Genomic DNA, 26651 nt, shown 5'->3' on the forward strand with positions numbered 1-26651 from the left:
GGATCTCTGGTCTCTATATCCTGAAAGTCCCATTGTCAGCTAGTAGAGAGATATTAAAGAACTCCCCCAACTGTCGCAATGGGAGGTTGATGTACGGCTTGTGCTCCACATCCATATGGTTAAGTTAATAATGAAGTCACATGAAACTCGCCTCTTGATTGATTGATGATTGATTTTAGAACTGCCCAAAGTATGTGTGTGTTTATGGTGGGAAAGAGACCGTGGTGGCCCATTGTACTCGACTCCTCCGTCTAATAGAATATCCCGGATTCGTTTTTGTGTCGTAGGTTTTCCGTTGGTGGATGTGATGCTACTCGTTGCAACTGGAGTACATCAGCACCAAAGATCTGATGTCTAATCCATCCATAGGCGGGACATTCACATATAAAATGCTCCGTGGATTCCTCTTCCTCATTACGGGAGAGACACGTATCATCTTGTACTTTTCCTATTCTGAACATAGTCCCAGCTAGTGAATTATGGCCTGCCAGAATACCTACAATACTCCTGTCAGTCTTCCAGCTTGGCAACAAAGTAAGTATTGCGGTATTCAAGCTAGGTTCTGGCAGGAAAAGTTTGGTGTATTTATCAGCATTTAAGCTCTGCCACTTGTTATGAAGACAACCTTAGTCAATGCTGTTGTTCTGGTCGCGACATGAGGGAGAATGAACCCTCGTTTGCTAAGGCATCCGCGAGTTCATTTCCCTCGAGACCACAATGACCAGAGTAGTTTCACCGTATTGCATCTAGAGATAGAGTTCAAAAGATTTCTGCATTTCTGAATGATTTTCGAAGTGATTAAAGAAGTATTCAATACCCTCAGTGCAAGGTGCGACAATAGCCCTGGGCTAGCGCCCTTAGGATTGCATATACTTCAGCCTAAAAACCCATTGCATATTGTCCCAAAGGAAGCCTCTAAAATCGCCTGGTGTTTAGCAAGTTATTTTTCATCCAGCTCGCAGACAATACTGACATGCTTATTCTTCGCAATCTTGATCAAAACATTTATGACTTTCTAGTACTGACTCTATATAGGACTCCAGCGGAACTCCGACGTTTTTGTCGACCCTTGTTCCTTGGATACGCCCGATGTCGACAGTTTCGTCCGTCCGTTACGTCCAGTTCGACGGCAGTGATTTCCAAGCTAAATTATAGGCTCTTCTATCGATAATCATATAAAATGTCGTGGAGGCGGCTGCTAATAAAGGCTCCGAATTTGTAAATTGTTAGTAGCAACGCAACGCAGGGCAACATAATATTTGGACTACTGTAACTGAATGCTAGTACTCGAACCCACATTTCTAGATTCAAAAGGGTTGAATACCCAGTAATTCTGCTTTTTCCTCACTTATGTAATTAAGTATCATCATCATCATCAACGGCGCAACAACCGGTATCCGGTCTAGGCCTGCCTTAATAAGGAACTCCAGACCTCCCGGTTTTGCGCCGAGGTAAACCAATTCGATATCCCTAAAAGCTGTCTGACGTCCTGGCCTACGCTATCGTTCCATCTTAGGCAGGTTCTCCCTCGTCTTCTTTTTCTACCATAGATATTGCCCTTATAGACTTTCCGGGGTGGATCATCCTCATCCATACGGATTAAGTGACCCGCCCACCGTAACCTATTGAGCCTGATTTTATCCACAACCGGACGGTCATAGTATCGCTCATAGATTTCGTCGTTATGTAGGCTACGGAATCGTCCATCCTCATGTAGGGGGCCAAAAATTCTTCGGGGGATTCTTCTCTCGAACGCGGCCAAGAGTTCGCAAGTCTTCTTGGTAAGAACCCAAGTCTCCGAGGAATACATGAGGCCTGGCAAGATCATAATCTTGTACAGTAAGAGCTTTGGCCCTATGGTGAGACGTTTCGAGCGGAACAGTTTTTGTAAGCTGAAATAGGCTCTGTTGGCTGACAACAACTGTGCGCGGATATCCTCATCGTAGCTGTTATCGGTTGTGATTTTCGACCCTAGATAGGGGAAATTATCAACGGTCTCAAAGTTGTATTCTCCTATCTTTATTCTTCTTGTTTGACCAGTGTGGTTTGATATTGTTGGTTGGTTGGTTTTCGGTGCTGACGTTACCACCGTATATATTGTGTTACCTTCATTGATATGCAGCCCAAGATCTCGGGCCAATCGCTGCCTGCTCGATCTGGATGAAGGCAGTTTGTACGTCTCGGGTGGTTCTTCCCATGATGTCGATATCGTCAGTATAGGCCAGTAGTTGGGTGGACTTAAAGAGGATCGTACCTCTTGCATTTACCTCAGCATCGTGGATCACTTTCTCGAGGGCCAGGTTAAAGAGGACGCATGATAGGGCATCCCCTTGTCGTAGACCGTTGTTGATGTCGAATGGTCGCACATTGGTCAGGGTCAGCCTAGTCAGTCTTATCAATTTCGTCAGGATACCGAATTCTCTCATGGCCGTGTACACTTTTACCCTGGCTATGCTATCATAGGCGGCTTTAAAATCAATGAAAAGATGGTGCAACTGTTGTCCATATTCCAACAGTTTTTCCATCGCTTGCCGCAGAGAGAAAATCTGATCTGTTGCTGATTTGCCTGGAGTGAAGCCCGCCCCTTTGCTCCTAATTACCTCAAAAAGGCTAGACTAAAAGTTGAGTAGAAGAATTTAAAAGTTAAAAAATATAATTGGGTTAATGGTCGATCAATAGATAGATAAAAACAAGTCGGAATACCGGAAGCTCGCGCTTCGGGTATAAAGGTTTTGTTTTCATCTTATGTGAGAAACTTCTCCACACATTTTTCTATTCGTATGTAGTTACAAATCCAACATACTCTTTCATATTTTTTCAAACTACAAGCCATACGTACATATTACAGCTATCGGCATTATCCTCACCTTAAATAAACAAACTGCCAATTTCCGAATACTATACATATATAAATTGATCGGACCCATATTTCCGATTTACTTCGTGCGCAAAAGCATACATATACAAATATATCTATCTGAATTAGACACTACCCGCAAACTTCATTAGCACGCATATACTATATACCTACATACACACATGTCTGTTTGGAGTAATTGAAATTCATATCCAAATGACTAAAAAACTAAAACAAAATAGTTCTTTGCAACCCCATTCATATGAATTCACTTCGTTGTGGTATTGATGAATTGATATGTCATGATGACGTCATACACGTTGTAGAATGCACTAAATTCACAAAAATGGCAAAGTTTCACTCCCTATAACTTTCTTAATAACTGACCAAATTGTACATTATGTTATCTCTTTCACCCATGCCAAATTTTGTACTTCTAGGATAGACATAAGGGGGGTTGCCGGGTAAATTTCTAAAATCTGGAAATATACTGCTATTAACTTTACTCGCACAGATATGTAACCGGAAATTTTGCACCCTCCATACACATGTATGGGAAGCCCCCCCTTAAATATAACACAAAATGGCGCCACTTGCTGCATGTAAAGGGAACCACAGATTATACGCTCTTACCAATTTTCGTGGCAATCGGTCTAGTCGTTTCCGTATAAATCGGGTGTGACAGACAGACGGACAGACACATCGAATCGATTCTAATAGCGTTTTGTTTCACACAAAACCTTAAAAACAATGAAAGTTTTGCACTTAAAGTCGATTAAGAGTCAATTATTCCTCTGATAGCTTTGTACATATGTATATAGTATAACCATTCTGTTTTTAAAAATTCCGCAATCCTTGAACTATGTATCTTTTGCCGCAGAAAAAAACCGTATCTATTATATATAAACATTGTTAAGTGAAGTTAGTTTTATCTATAAATATTAATTCTGCACTCTTAGTCTTATCAAAACCTTTCTCTGAACGAACGTGTTCCACACAAATCTTCCCAGGATTTATTCCTCCCAACTTATTCTAAACTAAACACAGGCGGAGGTGCTCCCATTTTCTCACTTTTACCTTTACGACCCACTTATTTCCACCATTTAACGAGATGATGTGCTTTGGTGAATAACAAAAAGGGGGAGAAAAGAAATCGCTCGTACACCATAAATGGATGTCTTAACGAAAATAGCTTAGAGGCCGCAATCCTTTCCGTTGTGTGTCAGCATGGAACGCCATTCACCAACTATAAGTAGAGTACACAAACTGATAGTATCGGATAACTTGAAACTTTAATCATGTATGGACTATACTTGAAAAGTGCTTGGGGGAAGAGGGTTGTAACCATATTAATTTACGAAACTGACTTCGTGGGTACCGCAAAATTCACTTATCTGCGTAATATTCCTGTAATGTTCAAAGCTGCTATGATGAAGACGATGTTTACAGTGCAAAATTGTTTAAAATACATTCAAAAGTGTAGATTGCTTTAAAACTTTAATTATTATAATTTAAAATTGATGTTCTATATTGTGTATACGTTTGATTGATTGAGTCTTCGTTCACTACTTTACAGAACGAAGGGAATGATTAAAAAGTTTCCTAAATAGTTTGCTTCAATTTCCAACTAATCCAAACTGGAATCAACTGATGCACAAATGCAGCACCTCTTCCACATCAATTGAAAAGCCAAATCTTTTTTCGCATTATCCAGTTGATCATCATAATTACGCTTGGGCTGTGTTCTTTTATTTCACGCGAAAGCGACATACAGAAAAGAATTATTTCCAAGTTGAATCTTACATAATACTAGCACTAAGTGCCAAGCAGATTGGCTCTACCTACCTATTTAAAAAGCGTAGAGGACTTTTCATGGTGGTAGCCGGTGGTGGATATTGGCAAAAACCGCCGTGCACATTTGCACAATTCGTCCCAAAACAGCTAGGGGAAGCGTTGAGGGATTCAAGCGCTGTACCTACATATTATGAGAAGAGATCCACTCTCTCGAGACGCCAGTTTTCATCATGATCATAGTTCATGGAAGGGAAGGGAAAGAATCCTGCATATTTTCGCTCAATATTACTATTATAAGGAAAAGGCCTCCTTGCTGGTTCTATATCCAGGAAGGCAATTAAGATGCATATGTTGTTTGCGGGAGTAATAACTGTTCATCCTTGCTAATTATCTCGTAAAGACCGGTTTCTGTGTATTTGCTTTTCTAGTAGGCATACCAAAATTGGGAAAATCTCTAAAGTTCCCATGATCATCCCTAAGGGTGATGAGGGGAGAACTCTACAGGTCTTCATCACGGAAGTTGACATGCGAAATAGCGGTGATTACCGCTTCGATGATTTCACACGACTGAGACTACATAACCTTCAAGGGCAGTTCCTTTTTGTTTGGGAAGCATGTCCGTAGTAGCAGTTCCAAGGTTCCACTAGAATATTCCGTCCAGGAGCCCTGCCTTTTTATAAAAGGATGGGCTCCTATACGTTATTCTTTGGCTAGAATCTCAATAAATCTCGCTGACTTCTTGATGCTTTCGATGTTCTACCACTAATCTAAAAAGGACTGACTTCAGGCAGTCCTGGTTGCCAACTTATACCTTTTCAGGCAGTTATTGTATGATTTCCAGTATTTGCGCCTGCAACAGATGTTACAGAGCTCCCTGCCTGCCAAGATATCTAAACAAATCTTCGCTGTGAGCTTAAAACCCACAAAAAATTCAACAGGGCAACTATGACCCTGATAGGTTGTACTACAAAAGAAGCCCCTGTCATAACTTCCGACACAGGTAAGACAGTCTATTCCTATCCACGTCGCACAGTCTTAGCGAATTTTCATCAGCAGGTGGATCTGAACACTCAGATCCTAGTGGCCCATTTTAGTCGCTTCCCCCGTCTAACAGAATACCTAAGATTAGTTTATGTATCACAGGAGTTGCATTGATGGATGTCATGCTACCCCCTGCAGATGCAGCACATCAGTACCAAAAATCTGGTGTCTGATGCTTCCATAGACGGGACATTCACATAGAAAATATTCTGTGGATTCCGCTTCATCATTGCAGGATAGACATATATCATCTCGGAGAATTCCTATTCTGACCAGTCAGAATGCTTACAATACTTCTGCAAGTCTTTTTGCTTTTCGGTAAGATAAATTTTACCATATATTTGTTTGGTTCTGACAGGAAAAATTTGGTGTGTTTAGCAGTATTAAGACTCAGCCACCTGTCATTATGGGAAGCTGGTACTGAAACCCCGATTTCTGGTTCCTGTCTGGGAATGGGGAAAATTGATTGCTCAAGCGTCCGAAATTTCATATCCCTCTCCACCACAATGACCGGGAGTAGTTCCACCGTTTTGAATCTAGAAACAGAGTTCAATCGATTTTTACATTCCTAAATGATTTTTGAATTGATCAAAGGACTGCTCAAAGCGCTCAATGCAGCTTGACTATCGCTACAGATTGCGATCCGTCTGCCCTTCACCCGCTTGTCAATCATTCAGGTTGCCGCCCTTAGGATCGCATACACTTCAGCCTGAAAGACCGTTGTATATTGTCCCAAGGGAAAAGCCCACTTCTCGTTTTTATTCGAGAGGTAGACTCCTGCTCCAGAACCCTGTTGTATTTTTGAGCCATCAGTGTAGAAGACGTTTTTATTTGGATTTGAACAACAACTTGATACGAAGCTGTATTGATATGCATCACACCATCAAGTTTCTTGCCTAAAGTAAATATAATGAATATTTACTCATTTACAAGTTCCTCCGTCTGACGGGCCAGGATACCAATAGTACCATGAGCCGATTTTATTTACTAGTCTCATTTCTCTCTGCTGATACAGTCCTACGCAAAAATTTAATTAATTAGCACGATCTTTTTTAACAATATTGAATATGTTTTCTTTCTCGGCCAGTCGACGTCGAAGAGATTAGGTAGAATTTGCCGCAGGGAAGTAACCTGCATGTATTTGCACACAGGGTTTGTAGTATGACAGAGTTTTGGCACTTGTTGTTGTTGTTTACGTCGATGCAATAGAGAATCACTCACAGAAAAACCCAAAAGTGACTGTTGGCAAACTATCATATTATATTCGTTGATAAATATTAAAAGAAGTTATGGATATAAGCACAAACAGCACCAGGTAGTTTCCGAAACACGGAGATTGTTGTGCTAGAAAAAATCTAAACATTTATTAGCTTTTCAACCTACAATTACTTCAATTGCATTTTTAATTTATTAAAATCGGTTTACGGTTTGTCTGTCTGTTTGTATTTTTTTATGGTAGATGGGAAGCTTCAAAAGCTACCGTTGACTTCTACCATACGATTATGTGGGACTTTTACCCTCTCAAACTACTTCCTTCTTCATCCACTCTCCTCGCGGCACTGCCATATGGTATTACGTTGTGGGGCTGTATCAGTATTTAACTGTTATTATTTTCTTCTTCCCTCTAAATTACTCCTTCCTTCCATTTCTGTTGAGTACAATGCGAACCTTGGACAATGGAAGAGTATACGCTGCACAACCTCCGTTACGCACTCGCAAATCGGCCAGTTTGCAGAATCAACATGACCAAATCAATGGAGGTATCCTCAATAACCACCATGTATGCCTAGAAGCTGTGTCAAGTCATAGCCCACATTACCATGCCCGCGTATAGTCCACTTTTCAACATCCGGTATCAACCTATGAGTCCAGCGTCCTTTACCTTGCCGACTGTCGTCGAGCCACATCATTCATCAGCTTCTCAAATTTGTAGGGCTCCAATCGAAAAGATATCGATAGGCATCACCCCAGCTATCATATATATGTATGCTGCGTCGTTGAATATCGTTCGGCAAGTGCAGCATGTTCGCAAGGCACTAAGTCGATAAGCCCCTGCTATTTTTCTTCTATTGTTAATATTACCTAGTACAGTTGCCCACACAGGTGGTGGTCGTCAGCTTTGTCTTGGGTCCCCTATTTTCGGTAGCATTCTAGCGATGACGAGCGCCATTGTAACTGCATATTGCAGATGTTGATTGAAATTCAATTTCTGATCGAAAATCACCCCAAGATGTTGAGAGCAGTCTGGGAATGTATAATTTCGTCTCCCGTCCAAATTAGTACTGACCACTAAGCGTCAATACTAATTTGGTTTTGTGCTCTGCGAGTGATAGTTCAGCATTTTCCAATCATGACTTTATCTGCCATATTGCGTGGTTGACGTATATTTCGACGTTGTCAACGTGGCTTGCTAAGATTGTAATTCCGATGTCATCTGCGAATCCAATGACAGGTGGTGCCGCCAAGAAGATGCAACGTTAGCACTCCGTTATACATTATGCTCCACAATAATCCTTATGGTACACCACAGGTTGTTCGGTATTTTTTAGGACCCTCATCTGAATCGCGACAAACCACCAACCTATTAGAAACTCGAGAACAATATGTATAAGGTACGTCGCGGCACTAAGTCTGGCAAGTTCCTCAATGATTTGTTTCCATTTCGCCGAGTTAAAGGCATTTTTTATTTTATTACCATCGCACAACATTTATTTCTTTCAATAGCCGATTTCGCCAGATTTCTCATCAAATTGACAGCATTGTTGATTTTGCTTTCCAGAATTCAAACTGCGTCTCTGATTAACCGCCTTCCTCTTCCGCTGCTGGGAGTAATCTATTATAGGTTACTCGCTCGAAAAGTTTGCCGATGATAGTTAAGAGGCATATTGACTTATGCGACGATGGTTCCTCTACTGGCTTCTTTGGCTTCGGGATGAGTATCAATTTTTGTATCTTCCACTGTGCAGGAAAGACACTTTCTTTCAAGCATGCAGTAAATACGAAAGTTTTTAGTACTATCCCTACTGCCAATTTGATAGGTATGTTCGGTATGCCATCTAAGCCAGAAGTCTTGTTTACTTTGATATTCTTGGCCCCTTCCGATACCTGTTCGTCGCTTATTTCTGGTATTTCATCGGGGTTGATTTGAACGACACTTTCTTTCAAGCATGCAGTAAATACGAAAGTTTTTAGTACTATCCCTACTGCCAATTTGATAGGTATGTTCGGTATGCCATCTAAGCCAGAAGTCTTGTTTACTTTGATATTCTTGGCCCCTTCCGATACCTGTTCGTCGCTTATTTCTGGTATTTCATCGGGGTTGATTTGAACGCTCTAAATTTCGTCGTTGATATTCTGAAGAAATAGGACGTTAATTATGTCGTTCAGTGACATAGGACATGTAATCGGTGGGCAACGCTTTCCTTTGATTGATGCCTTAACTGTCTCGTATGCACCACCCCAAGGGTCAGAGTCAGCTTCCCTGCAGAGCTGCTTGAAATGCATGGTTTTACTCTTTGCGATAGCGTTTTGGAGTTTTTTTCTGGCAACCTTATATAGTTGGTAACGTTCCTTATATTCTGGCCTGTATCTGCGTGTTGGTATCGCATTCTCGCTATTAAGCATTCATTGCGTTATACGTTGATTTCATCATTCCACCAGAGATCTGGTCTTCGCTTCGTTATATAGGCATATCCACTGCATCCCCGGACAATTTGTACCTTGCAGCAATACCTCCGAGAATGTTTCTTCATCGAGCTGGCATTCTGCGTTGCTTTGGCCTAATGGTGCGCCCCATTTAAAAGACAATCACTTAATGGTCGTTATGCGTGTAGTGGTCGCCAACATACGATTGGAGATCCTTAGCTGGGGTATCACTGACGAATGCTATGTCTATTACAGAACCCATTTCCCCTATTCGGAATGTGTTTGATCCTCTGATGTAGAAGAGATATGCGTGCAACTATAGATATATATTCCCACTTTCTTAGCTGGAGTAAATTAATTTTCCGCATTGCAATTTGTTTCCTCTATAGAAGGATTTCTACAAGCTCAAATTACAATTAGAAACATAACGATTGACACCAAATTTGGCGAAAAGGTGGGAACTGTGGGCGGTCACACATACAGCGAGTTACATCATTCTACATCGTATTTAAGGGGGCTCCTCATGCATTTCTTTTCACCAAATATAGTTATGTAGGGTATCAAATGAAAGTTCTCGGATAGTGCTTTCTGAAGCCGGTCTTAGTTTCACATTTCTAGGAAAGGTGGGGAATGCAGGGGGTCGAAAGTAATAATTTCTTTCACAAACCCATTCTCAGAAACTACCCTACCGAAAATCTGAAAAAACATCAAGAAACTGCCACTGTATACCAAATTTCAGTTTATCTGTATATACTCTAAAAGTAAAAATTTCCAGAGCCCTAAGTCCGTGAATTTTTATTTCTTTTCGGCGCGTTTCACTGAAGAAGGCAACAAGTGGCCGAAGAAATACATATAGGAAAAAAATAAATATTCAGCATTCCTAAAGAATTTAGGGCTTTACTTTTAGATTATTATTTTAGTCGGTGGAAACTAGCCGAATTCAAAACGTAATACTATTCCCTATCCCAACAAACACTTTATAATAATATTGTTATTTAAATTCATATCGTTTATCCTCTAACCTTAGCAAACCCTTCACCAAATTTCCATATCTGCCCCTATCCCGAGTGAAAGTGAATGAGGCTGAAACTTTAACAGAAAAATATAATTTTCTATATTGTTCAAAAACCACTCAAGATACAAACTACACAATATATTCATTATTAAAACTATTTTACGAGAGCAGTGAAAATTGTAACAGTTGCAACGCCTCAATTACGCAATTAAAATGAATAAAATGACAATTGCTACTGTATTATTATCGTATCTTATGGTGAGACAATCGGTTACTCGTAGTATCCAGAGTGAAGAATTATAGTGAAATGCTATTTAATTATTTACATGCTGTGCAATTATGAACGAATACTAAAAAGTACTCAGTCATTTGGTGTAAACGATAAAAATAAAGCCGTCGTGGCGCCACGTGAACCATGGCTAAAGGGTGGCCAAACCACCACTATCCTCATCACCACCGCGATGGATGAAGAATCGGAATCCGAGACTATTTCACCTACCGAAACATCAACCTCATCATTTGAAGACTTTATAGTGCTTCCAGGTAATCTTTATAAAATACGTAAAATGATTCTTATGGGAAGGCAAATTCATTGCTGAAAGTAATTCAAGCTTTCAACGGATGTAAATAGCGTTCAAAAGATTTTTTAATAAGGCCATGAGAAATATGTTTTCAGAATAGAATATTAAGTTTAAGAAAAGTTCCCAAAATTGCTTTTTGTTATATTTAATATAATATTTATCCCAAGATAAAAGTCTACGAAAGTTCAATACGGACAAATTTACTATCGATCAATATTTGCAGAGAAGAAAATGTCGAGTATAAGGATGGTATAAGTTTTTTAACCTTCAACAAATCTTTTTAAGTAGAGATTCTTGCATGATTGATGACTTTTTATATTTCTTAAGGAGGCTAGAGTCAGATTATAATAATAATATAGTGTCAATTTCTTCGTGGAACGGCATTTCCTGACATCCCCGTTTTTTTTTCTTGCATTGATCAATTATTACCCCTGGCCGCTCCTATGGTTCGCAATGGTTAGTAGAGTTGCGGGGAAGTACCTAATCCACACCGTGTCAGTTCAAAGGTAAACTACCGACAGTCTCTATGTGTTCCTGCGTCAAGTTGCTACCGGCTTTCTGGTTTGGGATGGGGCCTTATGGATGGATGATGCAGACAACCTTTTATTTCACTCGAAGGAAGGCTGAATCTTGGTTTTCCGGACCTCAAACACCCTTGATTCTTTTGTATACCAAAACTGATAATGCATCCTGGTCATCATCATCAACTAACTGAACTATTTTTTTCAACTTAAATATTATCAACGCAATAACGACTAAACATTCATAACCCTAAAATATTAATAACTAATACATGTTAAGTTTGCAGCACGTGTCCAGTCTGTTCGGGCTAGCTTTGACACTTATGTGTTAATGAATGATTCTTTGAAATTTTATAGAGACGGAAAAGTCGTGCACACGTTCGACCCTGACGGGAATTACGTGACAGAAACGCCGGCAGGCTGCTGTTAGTGCCGTATATGTGATGCAGTACATTGGTCTGCGCCCAAGTGTTTGCGAGGACATGGCTGCAAGCTGCTTCGAGCACATGGCAACATCCCTCATAACAACAGACATTGCAAAGCCCTTTATGGCTGACATGGTTTACTTCCAAAGCACAAAATGAGGGACATGGACTTACTCCAAAAGAACCATACATTGATTAGGAATGCTATCACTCAAATATGCCGAATCTCAGAATAACAGCGTGCCACAAACTTGAGTACATCATGGCAGCCCAACGTTGCAAAAAATAGCAAGAGGCGGAGTTTAGGCAAAATTTTAATATGTAATAGGATCAGTTAAATAAAAGTGAGAGTTTCGTTATCATGGTTAAAGTGCGAGTCGGAAAATCTGACTACCTTTTGCCAGATTTCTTCCATATGTCACCTTTATATCACTCAGTACCAATTTTAATCCTATTCAGTTGATACAAAACCAATAAGGGAGATTCCCATTTACACTACCCAACGAGCCACAATAAAGATTTTGGCGAGAGAATGTCAAACTTTTAGAAATTTTAACTCGTTTAAGAGGCCAATTCGGGTATAAAAAAAAATGTTTCTGACAGACAAGAAATGGTGAAAAATCTGAGTTATTATTAACTTCCTCAAACCACCACCACAGCAGAAACATGCTTATAACAATGGCAGGTTTGGAGGGAAACCCGTGCCTCACCATAGACGAAATTGATTTTGTCCACAGTTGGTTAGGGATTCCACCTTTTTTTATGACAAAGGAATCAAAAAACTTCCAAAGGCTAACTACAAATCTGATAATTTGAAAAAATCAGTATTCTCTCAACACAGATGATTACTTGAAAATATTTATTGGAGGATAAGTTTCTGATAAATTTAGCACACATACATCAACATAAATACTAACAAGGATATTCTGAATTCCGGTATAGAATATTCACAATGAAAACGTTAAAACGTGGTACATCCTTATGGTATATACTGCTGATAGCTACTCCCTCCATAAAAAGCCGCGTTCATTCTCAAAAGCTCTTAATTGAAGATGCATATATTAAACCGTTGGAAGTGAACTCTCATTATTCAAACTTTTCCCATTAAAAATATAAAATTAAATTAATAAATTCTATTTAAATTCGCTCCCCGCTATGCAAAGTAGCTGTAACGCTAACGCTTTTCACAGCCTACTCGTACTAGCCCAATCGCTTCAACTGCAGTTCCATTTGCAACCGTCTTTACGATGATATTCAAGCGATCAAAACAATGAAATTGCCTCGACATTGGATATGCCATTTTTAGCAAAAAAAGTGTTCAACTTCAAAATTAATATACGAACGCCAGCCTCACAGCCAGTGGCCTAGCTTTGCCGTGAGCGTGAATAATAATTAAGCATTCCGAATTCAGTATGCGAACAAGATACGAAAACAATACAAAAGCGTAATCAAATCTGGATGCATCTGGTGGAAAAGTTGAGTGCATTGGAACGTTGAGTGTCTTCTGCATTTTTAGATCAGTTAATTAACACAATTAAGTGAAAATTCGTGTGAATTTGATTATGTCCGGAAAAGTGATTCCAGTGAAAATGCCCCATTCCATATAGTGGGATGAGACGAGCGAGCGAGAAATGCAATTTAATGATTCCAATGTGCTGGGAATATACGAGTATATATGAATCGGTCAGTTCCTGTCGTTCGATAGCAAACTCTCATTAAATGTCGGCTCAGACAGTTCTTTGCCTGTCAGGATACGTTGCCCTATATTCTTAATTCACCTGCAGTGAGAAATGTTAGACCGGCAAGAGTGACACGAAACTGCATTTCACGTTTATGAATAAAAGCAACAAACTCTATATACATACGATAGATACTTAGGTGCATACTACCCGAGCACGGAGGAAATATGCAGGTCAGTGACATTGCAGTGTAGCTAGGGAATGTAATAATCATTTCGAAAGCAAACATCTCTGGAAATTTCAAAACCCATCGCTAAAATCCCACACCAAGTCAAAGCCTTACATTTTATATTCGCGACACTTTTTGATCTGAAAAGGCAAATTGCAAATGTCAAAGCGTTGTACTTGACATAAAGGATAATCTATAAATTCCAAAGAAGATTGATTTATCTTCAAAATCTAGGTACACATTAATAAATTATAGCATTTTGAGTAAGTTTCTAATGGTACGAAACATATATTTCAAACATGCTATATGTACGCATACTACTTTCCTCTTTACGCATTGTACTTTAGCAAAGAATCTATAATAGATATAATACTATTGGAATATGAATGGTAAACAACAAATTTGTTCTCCTCCTCATTGTGACCAATCTTATAATCAACACTTCCATAGGGCTCCTCTCTTATGCTGAGGTAGTCCTTTCTTCGAGATTCTGTGTGTGTTCCTACGAGTTGCTTCCATATAACAAATGTTGAATTGCTACGACTAGCTTCATGTTTATGTTGTTATTGAAATAGTTTGATAGTTTCAATGCAAAGACTTTTGATCAAGATCCATAACATCAGTGTAATCGAGATATTTGAGAGAAAGTATGAATGATCTTTCATTTACTTCAAAGCAAACTGAAATATCTCATTCTCGCACAAACTGGCATTTTACAAACAAAAGTTGGCCAAAAATACTTTTGGCGCTTGTGGGATTCAGGGTTTTTGTGTAAGATAATTAATTTAATTTCCACAAGTGCCGTCAGTAGATATCATTTCTCCAGGTGATAATTTAGTATTGAATATTTTTTTGTTGGTGATTCCACAGATCCCTTGCCTATATGAGAGAGATGATGGAGAGAATTCAAGCCCAGGAAGAGATCCGGGAATGTCGTTGATCACTTCCTTATAGCCACCCCCCCTGATGCACACGCAAGCTAGCCTTTGAAGTTTGAATAACTCCTGCCTATATTACCGCCCCCTATGGCCTTACTATTGTAGCGTATGTCCAAAATGGTACCAACGTGACTGTCTTAGACGGACAGCTGACCTGATATGCGTCAATGGCGCCTCAGTTCCCGGCTGATATCACCGCCCACCTGTAGTTAGTCCATGTTATAGCTTAGGTGCCTTGTATAGAAATCCCAGCCAGTTATCCAACAATTTCTTCCATTTCCTTCTACTTTATAGTTGCCCTCAATGTCGAGTCTGATTATTCTGTGATCCGGCATAGAAGTCTCATCCGACGCCCTCCAATTCTCGACCAGCCCTCCTGGTTGCAAACTACAAATCTGAACCTTGCAAATACTGCAGCTTTTGCATGATGGCGGTTTACCTGGACAATCTTAGTGCTGACTGTCCATTAACGCTCTAAAAGGATAGTTCCCTGGGTATCGCTGTCCGCGTGAGCCCTAGAAGACCCAGGTCTAGGTCGTCCAACTTCTTCTCCCCACCACTTACCTGTTCGACCCTGCCCATTCGTACTCTGTGACCTCCTTCGGGAATTTCGGTAGGCTTTTCACCCAAAGTGCCCTAAGAAATATCATTACTCGGTTTCTTCCTGTGCAAAAACATAGGTATGTTACCAAATCTGTAACTAATGAGGTAGTTACGGCGTTCTCGGTTGTTTGCGGTCGGCCCCTTAGTGGGAGCTTCATGGGGATTGTGGTTATGCTCAAGCGGGACGAGACCTTCGGCCCTCGGCGTGGTGTTGCGTTTCAACACGGATGCCGTACTCCTTAGTTCGGTGGATTTTTAGGTAGGTCTTGCATCCACCAGTATGAATGCTAAGCCATGCACTTGATATAGACTGGTACCGTTGTTGCTTGTCACAGCGGAGCTCTGATTGTGGTCATAAAATCAATCCGTGTCTTAGGAAGACCGTGGGATTAAGTATCCATGACAGGTACTCACGTTAAACCACCAGCACTATCGTTGCAGAAGGTCCCGCTTCAAATCTCACTGGTGCGGGCTGGGATTTGTATCCGATATCCAATTATATGTATGTCGGACCAGCTAAATGAGTACCTGAGATAAATCAGAGTATTATTCACGGGCGGGCCACTGATGTGCAGATTGCCTCCCACAGTTTACTGTAATTTGCGGTCACAGTCTCGAATGAAGTGTTCTAAGACACTTCAAGGTCCTAATCCAATTGGGTTGCCACGCTAACGATTATTATATTATTATTGAGCCAGCCACTTGGTAGCTCTTGTAGAGCAGCCAAAATAGAACATAGATTTTTTGAGATATTTGCAACAATTCAAAAATATGTGTTACTGATTGGCGCTTTTTATGAACTATGGCCATGACTCGAATCTATTCACAGCATTTTCCGTCTCGCAGTCTACAAAATTCATCCTGCATGGATTTCTAAATTCATTTGCCTCATTGCCCCGTTATCGACCTGTCAGTCTACTGCACAAAAGGCTTTTGAAAATAATGATTAGGGCTACATTAGTGCCCAATGCATTGCTTTGCTATATCGCCTTGTATGGATGTCAAGCTATAATGATGACTTTTGAATGCATTCTTGGCATTCTACTGACAATACACGCGATGCGGTTACTCATGGAGAAACATCGGGAAAAGCATCACTCTCTTTACATTTACAGTGCGCCAAACAAACGCGTCTGGTACATAGTGCCAGAGGAGCTCGTTCAAAATGTGGCTGGTATACCGAAACCACTTCGTATCTTTGTCGATGTTCATCAAAGAAGCACCTTCTTGCCACTTATCTTCTTGTTAAGGGCACTATCACACGGAATATCCAATCTCAAGCATCCTATAAACTGCTTTATGCAGATGATATTTTCCTGGTGTCTCATAGCAAAGTTAATCTCGAGCCAATTGTTCCAAAATGGAATGATTGTCTCATACAACACGGTCTCAAATTGAATCTAAATAAAATGGAGTTTTCGATGATCGATTCCAATGAAACAGGCAATATCATTGTCAGTGGCAGTGACTTGTCCAGAACTGAGCGATTTAAATATCTCATGCCAACAGTATCGGTCAATGGTGAACCACGTTATGAAATTGCTTCGCGCATCAGCGCAACTAGCATGAAGTGGCGCTCCACAAAGAATGATACAAAACAGATAGAAAATTTACCACAGTGTCATCCGCCATGTCACCCTCTATGTTTCTGAATGTTAATGAACGGTGCCTCGCGAGACGAAGATGTTACATTGGATCATCGGCGTAACACGCCATAATCCCAACGGATATAAGAATACCCGCAATCGGCATGGGACCTATCGTGGAAAAATAGCGAGAGAAGCGTCTTCATTTTTATGGGCATGTAATTCGCGTTGAAGAAAACACACTTACCAATATTAGTCTAAACATCAAAGTCAATGGAAAACGAACAGAAGACCGGTCGAAACAACGCCTGACTATTATTTGAGAGCCTCCCAGCTCCATCCAGAACAAACTTTTTACCGAGCAAAATGACGAAACCGATAAGGACTAGTTGACCCCGCTTCTGACTGGGACAAAGACTGAAGAACAAAAGAAGATTGAAAAATATCACTTAATTCTACAGTAATTACATATGTCGTCCGTTCTGCTCTTGCTAGTTTATTTGCTTTTGTTGCGTTAGTTCTAGTAGTATACAACTTGACCGGGATATTTCCAAACTGCTTAATAAGACAATCTACGAAGCTTTACAAAACAAAGAAAAATTGGGCGGTTCCTTTTCTCCTATGCTTCATAGTCCGCTGTTCGTGCCTTCGCTAGTGTCCAGTCTAAGCCTGGTTTAATAACGAACTCCAAACATGCTGGTTTTGCGCCAAGTTCTACCAATTCAATATTCCCTGCAGATGTTTGGTGTCCTGACTTACGCCATCGGTCCATTCAAGGCAGGGTTCTTTTTCTGCCGTGAATATTATCTCTATAGGCTTCCAGACTGGATCATTTTCACCCATCCACCATATTGAATAAGATTATACCCACAACCAAACCATTGCGATCTGTTTGGTAGGAGACCAAAAATTCTTCAGTGGATTCTCCGCTCAAACACTGCTCCTAGTGCTCCTAATTTTGCTGGCCAGGACCCCAAGTCTCCTAAAAGTACATGACCAGATCATTGTTTTGTAAGAAATCTATATATTCTTCTTTTTTTCGCAATGTATGTCTGAAGGAAAGGAAAGCTGTAGTAACTAAAATATATAAATATAAATATAAAACTAACGGCACCTATAATCTCCCTTATATTATACTGATGCTGCAAAAACTGCAGTCAACAGAGGTCCTGGAAATGAAATATGGCCACATGATCGTCGGAACCCCCTATGTTATCTTCGGTACTATCACAAACATATTTGGTCCCAGTACCAAAAAAAGTCAGAACGAGTGATTCGACGATGAATATGCGGTAAACGGAAGAGTAATATACGCCCTGAGACCTATTGCAAACTCTTTCGAGCGGAGACGCGACTTTGCAGACAAAAAATGGATGCCTGGAGAAACCAAGAAGTCTGTGAACTCGACAAGTACAGGGAACACCCACACCCGGCACAGAAATTTTACCAACAAATTAGCAGGATGAAGCCATATAGTCCTGAATACTCGGCTTGTCGAGATAAAAAGGGAAGTTTGACTTCCGACCATTTGGTCATACAGGCGCAATAGATTGAGTATTTTGATATACTGCTCAACAACTAGAATAGATGACCGATAAATCCTGCCACCGCCATGCATAGAAAAAGCAGACAATATATCGGCTTATATATCTTAAGCCGCCAGGAGCCGATGGATGAGGCGATGAACTATACCAAGTGGTTCATCAACTTGTGCTCAAGGTTTGGGATAGCGAACCAATGCCTGATGACTGGCAAAAAATTGGGATATCAAGCAATGTAGCAATTATAGAGGTGTCATATTGCTAAGCAGCTGCTGTCAGAAATTCTCCGCTATCTTGCTGGACAGTAGATCAATATACGTATATGCCACCTGTTGCACCATTCCTTTATCGAGTTCAAGGCCGCTCATCTTCAAATCCACCCAGCTACTAGCCTCTGCTGACGATATCAATATCATGGGAAGAATAATCCGAGATGTATATACAATCTTCACCCAGATGGAGTAGGGGGCGATTGGCAGGAGATCTTCCCAATAAGGATTGGAGAATGCAACCGTTGATAATTGCCCTTATATAAAGTCGAAAATCATAACCGATAACAGCTATATCCACGAAATCCGGTTGCTGGCAGCCAAGGGAGTCAAGACAATCATCTCGCCAATCCTCATGTATTCCCCGGAGCCTTGGACTTCTAGCGGAAAATGTTGCGAACTCTTAGCCGCCTTCGAGAGATTTTTGGCCCCTACGTGAGGATGAACATGTATGACGACTGAATAGGTTGCGGTGAGCGGGTAATTAAATCCGTACGAATGTAGACATCCAACCTAAGAAGTCTATAAGGGAAATATTAATGAAAGAAAAAGAAGACGCGACAGAACCAAACACTCACAACTCAACAACACAACAACTCAAATGTCTCTATATAAGAAATACACAAAACCTTTCGTACCTGAAGCGTCCAGCTTCCGGTTTCTCGACTTGTTAGAATTTGTCGACCCCCAAGTTTCATCATTTAAATCATAAATTATTTTAATGATTTAAACAGTTTAAACATGTATGCAAATACGTTCATCCTGAAATTGCCATAGCATCCCTACAACACCTATCCATGCCCTCCACCAAAGCCAAATATTTTCGTTCGCAATGAATATTGCAAACGTACACAGTGCAAGCCAAATCGGCATTTCCATTATTCGACGGTTGACATATTCTGTTCGACTGAATTTAATTCAGTTGGAAAGGATAACACGATTATCGTCATCACAGCTGGAAGGTATGCCCTCACAGGTATCCAAAAATGTGTCAGCAACTTCATAGAAAACATGTAAACCATTCATATGTATGTATATACCAGAGTGGCTGTAAAAACGTAAGAATACTACGAATACGCCTATGTACATGTGTATCAATATCCGATTTAAAAATGTTCACAGAAAATTGAAAATTTTCCCAATACTGTGGATTTTTCATGGCAGATGATGCATGTAAAACTCATGAAAAGTAGCGTAGGTAAACCATCCGGAAAATTAATTAAATAGTTGACAATGCCACTAGCGGAACTGGTTGTAAGTATTCACTATGAGTACTTTTGTATCTCACGTTCCTGATCAAATAATGACTCGACCTGCTGATATTGGATGAAAGTTAATAATCAATGATGAGAGGGAATTGTGATAGGTAGAAGAATGTTTAATACTATCTTTTTTTGAAATATAGTTATTTCTGTTAAAATCATAGTAGCAAATTTCTGCGTTATTCCAATTATGAAATTCCATAAGGTGTGCATATAACAACGGTTTTTTGGCGAATAAACAAAACAAAACGTAAATATGTATTTAAATAATCAAATTTGAGTAAAGATAGATAAATTGATACGTATTCAGAACAATAAGTTCTAAAATTGTGTATGGTGAAGAAATAATATTATAACGCTCATATAATATAACAGTTTTAGTTTATTCTTTTGTGGTATTGCTAGTTAGGTAAACCATTAAATAATTATAACCCTACTCTCATCTACCAGACTCTAAGAGTTGCTCGTAAGCCCATTTCTTAAAAACTCTTCTCGTATTTTCCTTCACTATTGACAGCTCCCACCAGCCAATGATGCAGGAAAATTAATAAAAAAAAAAGAAAAAGTCACAACAGTAAATTAATTCAAGAGGACTTCATCCACCTTTAAATATTCCAGACTGGCTTACATGGTACTTAAAAGTACGAAGTTTCCAAGGAATCACTACTTCCTTCTACGCTAAAAGTGGGGCTTTAAATACGCACGTCTGCACTAAACAAGTGACTCCTAATTAGTATCCTCGCAAACCTGCTTTGTAACAAAGACGAATTACAGGTGCAAACGGATGAAAAACATATGTTGGCTTTCTTACCTTTTGTGTGTTCTCGACTCTCACATTTTTCGCCATGATTCTCATAACGGGCTAAGTACACTCGACAATTATCCAATTAAGCAATTGACATACTCTTCGACTTATGATCCAGGTGCTGTCGCATGGCGTACGGCGGGTGCTTGAACCAGGACCTGAGTATTAGAATGAAAGTCAATATTTGAACCCTGGGGGTGTTGGGTGACGGTATAGACTCTCAGATTGAGGCATTTATGGAATTGGCATTGTCCGTTCCGAATAAATCGACTGTACCACCCATTGTAGTTCAGCTCCGAAGAATTGTCCTTGTATTCTACTCTTCTGAAGTGCTCTCTGTTGCAATCTATTCGGATTCGTTTGACTTTATTATGAATAATCGAGCAATGGATACAATTTGGCATGATATATAGAAAGAGTAGATTTTACCAGGTTAGTCCCTATTGAATTTCAGGATGGATGGGTCATTTGATTTTAGGAGGTTGCCATTTTTTTGCAATTTATTCAGTTGTACCTGAAGAATGAAAAATAGGATAGTGACTCTAGTTTCTATATACTTATTTATTAAGTCCTCTACATACAGGAAGGGCAAAACAAAATATGTTCATAGTATTGACTAAGCATGAGCACATTTCTACTTTTTTAATGGGTTTGTGAGTACCTACAATCCATTATTAGATTCTTCCAAATTTGCTGTTCAGTGCTTGTCGTAAAAATTAGGTGCTTGGAATAGAAATTTGCGAGTTAGCTACCTAGGAACGCTGGAATTTGTTTGTTAACGAAACATTATTGATGCTTTGAATAATGGGGCCGACCGGATGATAGCGCGACCAACACGCCAATTTTCTCGGTTCGACGAAATGTGCTTGACCTCTCCTTCAGATTTTTCCGGGAAACCTACACTCCTCTTCTACTGTGTTGCACCAAGTGATCCTCGACCACCTCATTCATTTTCCACTCTAAGAAAATGTTCACTACTATTTCCACCTTTTTATCAATACAATCACCGGTAACTTAGATCATCGTTCGAGATTTTTTACATGGCTAACACGAAGGCTTGAAGGTTTCGAATAGTAGTGCTAGCCACTTTCTATGCCCTGCAAGAGGATCTCGAACAAAAACCAACCTGCTCTCTGTTGATTAAGTCATCGAAATATATATGTATATAAAATCTCCTTCTCCTGTTCATCGGAAGTCCCTTTGGCGCGTATCATTTGCTTTTGAAATTTTTTTCGCCCAGGACCGGGCTGGGATTAGGCTGAGAGATTGGAGCCGTTAAAAGCGGTAGTGAGATTTTCATGTCCCCTGCGCTCGAAAGGTGACACTGACTTGGCAGCTTCACACCAATTGGCTTTATATGGTGATGCTGATAACACTATTCGGGAAACCCAAACGATTACTTTCACGTTAGTTCGAAGTCATGATACACTACTAAATACTTGACTGTTTGTACCCACCGGATTTGCGGTTTGGTGTAGCTGCGCCACCTAATATTCCTTATGGAGATACGTAGTCCTAAAGCGACCATATACAATAAGATTATTATGATGGCAAGATCGTCCGCAAATGCTCACGCAACCGTGTATGTAATAAGCAGTAACTCCACTCAATAGTCCTGGACTTGCAAATGTATTGGGGAAGCTTATCCGTCCATATAATAAGCCCAAATATCTACCAGTATCTACCTGTGGTTGAGTGATTATGATATGTACGGATAAGCTACTCCCATAACATCGCAAGTCCTTGACCACTTAGTGTGGATACTATCTATTAGATGTTCTGTGTTCTACGACATATTGCCCTAATAGACTTTTGCCCCCCCCCCCCTTTCTCCACTCCAGCATGTAAAGGATTCAAATAATTACTAGCGAATTCGATGCCCCGTTACAAATCGCTGCAAACTTTCGATTTCCACTAATGCGCCCAAGGCTTGCCTTTTCAATTTCTGTCGTACGCCCATGGAGTGTTGTCTGCGTAAATTTGCCTCTTGTAGGTATGCTACCTATAATGAAGTGGTGATTTAGGAAACGTATGGGTAGGTTTCTCCGGTTTGAGAACAATATCATCTCGTCATTATGCCAGATACTTGGAATATAAGCACCGATCATGCGAAATATATATCAAATTTCAAATAGTAAACCCAGGGCATCCATTACCTCTATTACTAGAGCAGAAATTACTGGGCGTGCAGATTTGTATCTAGAAAAATGGTTAAGTACCCATTTCACTCGTTCAAGTAACACTATTATCCACAACACAATCCAATCGCTTGGTTGAAGCTTATATATAGCTTTCTACTTACTTCCGGTTCTGTAAATATAGGTTACCTGCTGGTTGAATTTTTTGACAAGAATCCCCTCAACTACAAGATCATTTCGAACAAGTTAGTTTTTTCGAAAAAGCCTTACCATAATCATTATTTTACAGAATTTCTGGTCTTCTTCAGAGTTTTTCGTAGCTTGCCACTCAGATTTGGCCACCTACAAAGTAAGTGATCTTGTGATCTGAGAGCTTGATATCAATTCGATACTCTCCACTCTCCGACAAATAATTACTTCTTCCCTGATCGCATTGAAAAAAGTGGATTCATTATCGAAGTTAGAATCTGAAGTTCACTCCCTACCATATATTCGTACATTCTAACAGTCTCAATTCTCTCAGGTTAATGTTAGAGCTTCCCCAACAGACATGGTGAGCATTAACATGGCATCCTGCTATTACCCCAGTCTTTTACTATTGTTATTTGGAATAGCTCTAATGAATATTCCACTGGCAACTTCGTCCTCGTCATAGAGAAAATAAGCAGAGCACCAAAGAACCTCCTTATCTCCCTGTTGTGTCCGGATAGCTCAGTGGTTAGAGCACAGGGTTGTCATACGGAAGGCCGTGGTTCAAATCTCACTGGTGGCAGTGGGATTTGTATCATGACTTGACGTCGGATACCAGTCGACTCAGCTGTGAATGAGTACCTGAGTCAAATCAGGGTAATAATCTCGGGCGAGCGCAATGCTGACCACATTGCCTCCTAGTGTACCGATACGGTCTTGAATGAAGTGCTCTAACACACTTCAAGGCCCTGATCCAATATGGATTGTTGCCCCAACGATTATTATTATTATATCTCCCTGTTAACTTTCTATGGTCTATTTGACAGTTGCGAAATCGTCACATAGGCTTGAAATTACCATACAGGAAAGGTGTCTACCACTTGTGTTGCCACAGAACAAGTCAGCATATCAGAGAATCGTGGTTTTTGTCTGAAGTATAAAAATATCTTGCAGCAGCAGCCTTTTAACAAGGCTACGGATTTATTTGAAAAATATTGCCCCTCATCTACAGTTTAAATTAGAAGATGAAGTGGACTACATGTCTTCTTCACTGACAGTCTCAAGCCCGCAGTGAAGCGGGCGGACCGCCCACTAATACTGGAGCTCCATCGAAGTGATCCGTCGATACGGGCTTGCTTGCCTCTATGCTAGCCAGGCTCGGGAATGTGGGAAGGTTTTTTGAACACTTCGATCCCTCATGAGTCGTTTAAAAAAAACTCCACGTGTCCTTTAACCAATGCGTCCATACAGGAATCTGAAATTCAAACAAACTCGAGGCTTCGCATGCCCCTAACAAAAGAAGAAGAAGAAAAAATAACGGAGTACCGTGATCGGGAGGGAAGATTGGCGACGAATCGCACCCTCAATTGATACTTCGCCTGCCTCAGGTGTATAATGAGACACGCCTTTGGGGTCTTCACCCTGTCTTTGCATCCTCAGGCCATTCGAATATGCCCCTTTCATTGGTGTGAGTCTTAGAGTTAGAGAGGAGGAAAAAAAGAGGAAGTCCTCTAATCAGAGATTTTAACTTCAATTTATTTCACTATATTCCAAATAGCATAATAAAACCATAATCCAGGAGATATTGTCACGAAAAAAAGAAATAAAAGAAGAAACGGGAAAAATGTAGCAAAAAAGGAAACCAAAGACTTAAACAATAATAATATGAAAAAGAAATAAATAGAATAAAAACAACATAAAAATATAACTTAATCATAAAAGAGAAAAAGAAGATTCACAAGGAAATAATTTATTATTTTTTTATTATGGTAAATGGGCCTATTCAAGTAAACATCATACACCCTAAAAAACCAAATATTCAGCAATTAAATTGCAAAATTTTCTCTTCACCTTGTCGTTTAAATCCCTTTTACCAAATCGCATGTTAATTGGGATGCAGCATTCGCAATACATAGTTCATTAAATGACTGTCTCATCTTGATAAATTTCATAGTGAGAACAGTAAAATGTCAATCGATTATATTCTCATAAGACATTTTACCACCGTCGCTGACTGCAAAGCCGTTCCTTATGACCACCGCGCATTAAATGGTGAAGATTTCGTGAGAAAAAAAAAGAAATGATCTCACTTATGCGATTACCAACCATTACGAATGTGGAAGCATTGTAGAACCAAATTGAAGACACGATCCACAAAGTGGCCTATACAGCCACAAAGTGGCCTATACAACCCTTGGGGTCACCAAGCCAGGTAAACGGTTCATTTAACCAGGATACTTAGCTTGAGGATGGTGTTGCTGCAATGAAGGTCCGCGGAAAGAAGCGTCTCTATTACAAGTTTCTCGACGATAAAACGCTGGCCAATTAGCAAATTTACAAAAATGCCAACCGGGAGGTAAAAAAAAACGATCGCTGTTATCAGAACGGTCTATAACATGTTTCATTGGCTTGTCAAAAGCCGACACCAACGCACACAAGATATCGAACACTTCTGTTGCGTTAATGACAAGAATGGTACTTTGCTTATCGATCGACAATATTTCGAGCAGATTTCAACTGAAGAATTTGTTCATCCTCCGCTTCTACCACCATTGGCGCAATTTGGATCAATTCCACCTGCCGGCGCCACTGTAATCGAAGAAGCAATAAAACGAATGAAATCGGGAAAAGCAACAGGACCTAAAGACATCGCATCTGAGCTCTGGAAAGCGAAGAGCTAGGACCTAACACTGTGGCTCAATGAATTCTTTAAGCTGGTTATTGAGGAAGGTAGAACATCATCCATACACCACACATTTGGAAAAAGGAAGGTAGTCCAGCAGAATGTTCAAATTACCGTCCGATCCAGCTTCTGTATCATACCATGAACATTTTTGAATGCATTATTGTCAACCGTATTCGCAAAGTCATTCAAATAATCGTGAATCAAGTCGGGTTTGTCATGAACTGCGGAACTACTGACACAATACACGCTGCGCGGTTGCTGATGGCAAAACACCGTAAGAAGCATCGCCCTCTTTACATTGCATTTCTGGATCCGGCGAAAGCGTTTGACGGTGTGTCACACGAACTCATCTGATATGCTCTTCGACAACGCCAAGAAGTTGTGCGCTGGGTACAATTGCTCTACCACGATCCAAAAAGTAAAGTGTGAAGTGTAACGGGTGTATAAAAACCGCTTCGTGTCTCTGTCGGTGTTCATCAAAGAAGCACCCTCTCACCACTCATCTTTATTTTTGTTATAGAACCGTTACACAAAACATTCAACGTTCAGCGCCCTATACACTACTTGATGCAGATGATGTTTTCCTTTGCGCCTAATAGCAATGATAATCTCGAGCAACTTGTCCAAAAATGGAATGATCAAATCTATATAAAACAGAATTTCTGTCGACCCATCCCACCAATCCGTCTGTGACGAGATAAAGTGCTCCCGCATAGATAAGATCCTCCTCACCTCACTAACCAAATTCCTCATCAAATGCCAAACCCATGAAAATAACCTCATCCAGTTTTACTCCCTCATACCGACACCATTCCCTCCTAACCGTGTCCTCTCAGAACAGCAGCTA

At 40.1% G+C, this 26651-nt stretch overlaps 1 protein-coding gene and 1 long non-coding RNA gene across 6 annotated transcripts in view; one reads left to right on the plus strand and one right to left on the minus strand.

Moving 5' to 3' along the window:
- Positions 1 to 26651, plus strand: part of LOC119654188 — a 103805-nt gene that overhangs the window by 56585 nt on the left and 20569 nt on the right. For 3 of the 4 annotated variants that reach the window (XM_038059382.1, XM_038059385.1, XM_038059384.1), the window contains exon 2: positions 10365 to 10895. In XM_038059382.1, coding sequence (XP_037915310.1) covers positions 10679 to 10895 — 217 coding nt within the window. In that variant the 5' untranslated portion in view covers positions 10365 to 10678. The remainder of the gene's footprint in view (positions 1 to 10364; positions 10896 to 26651) is intronic. The other variant, XM_038059383.1, reaches the window with a different exon arrangement.
- LOC119654190 overlaps positions 17420 to 26651 on the minus strand; it is a 36827-nt gene continuing 27595 nt past the window's right edge. Inside the window, exons 2-4 of one of the 2 annotated variants that reach the window (XR_005249793.1) lie at positions 21221 to 21305; positions 20798 to 21137; positions 17420 to 17896 (exon numbers count right to left, since the gene is read on the minus strand). This is a non-coding gene — a long non-coding RNA (uncharacterized LOC119654190). Of the gene's footprint in view, positions 17897 to 20797; positions 21156 to 21220; positions 21306 to 26651 lie in introns of both variants that reach the window. The other variant, XR_005249792.1, reaches the window with a different exon arrangement.

Source organism: Hermetia illucens, chromosome 4, assembly GCF_905115235.1.
Source record: "Hermetia illucens chromosome 4, iHerIll2.2.curated.20191125, whole genome shotgun sequence".
In the NCBI taxonomy this organism is placed as follows: domain Eukaryota; kingdom Metazoa; phylum Arthropoda; class Insecta; order Diptera; family Stratiomyidae; genus Hermetia; species Hermetia illucens.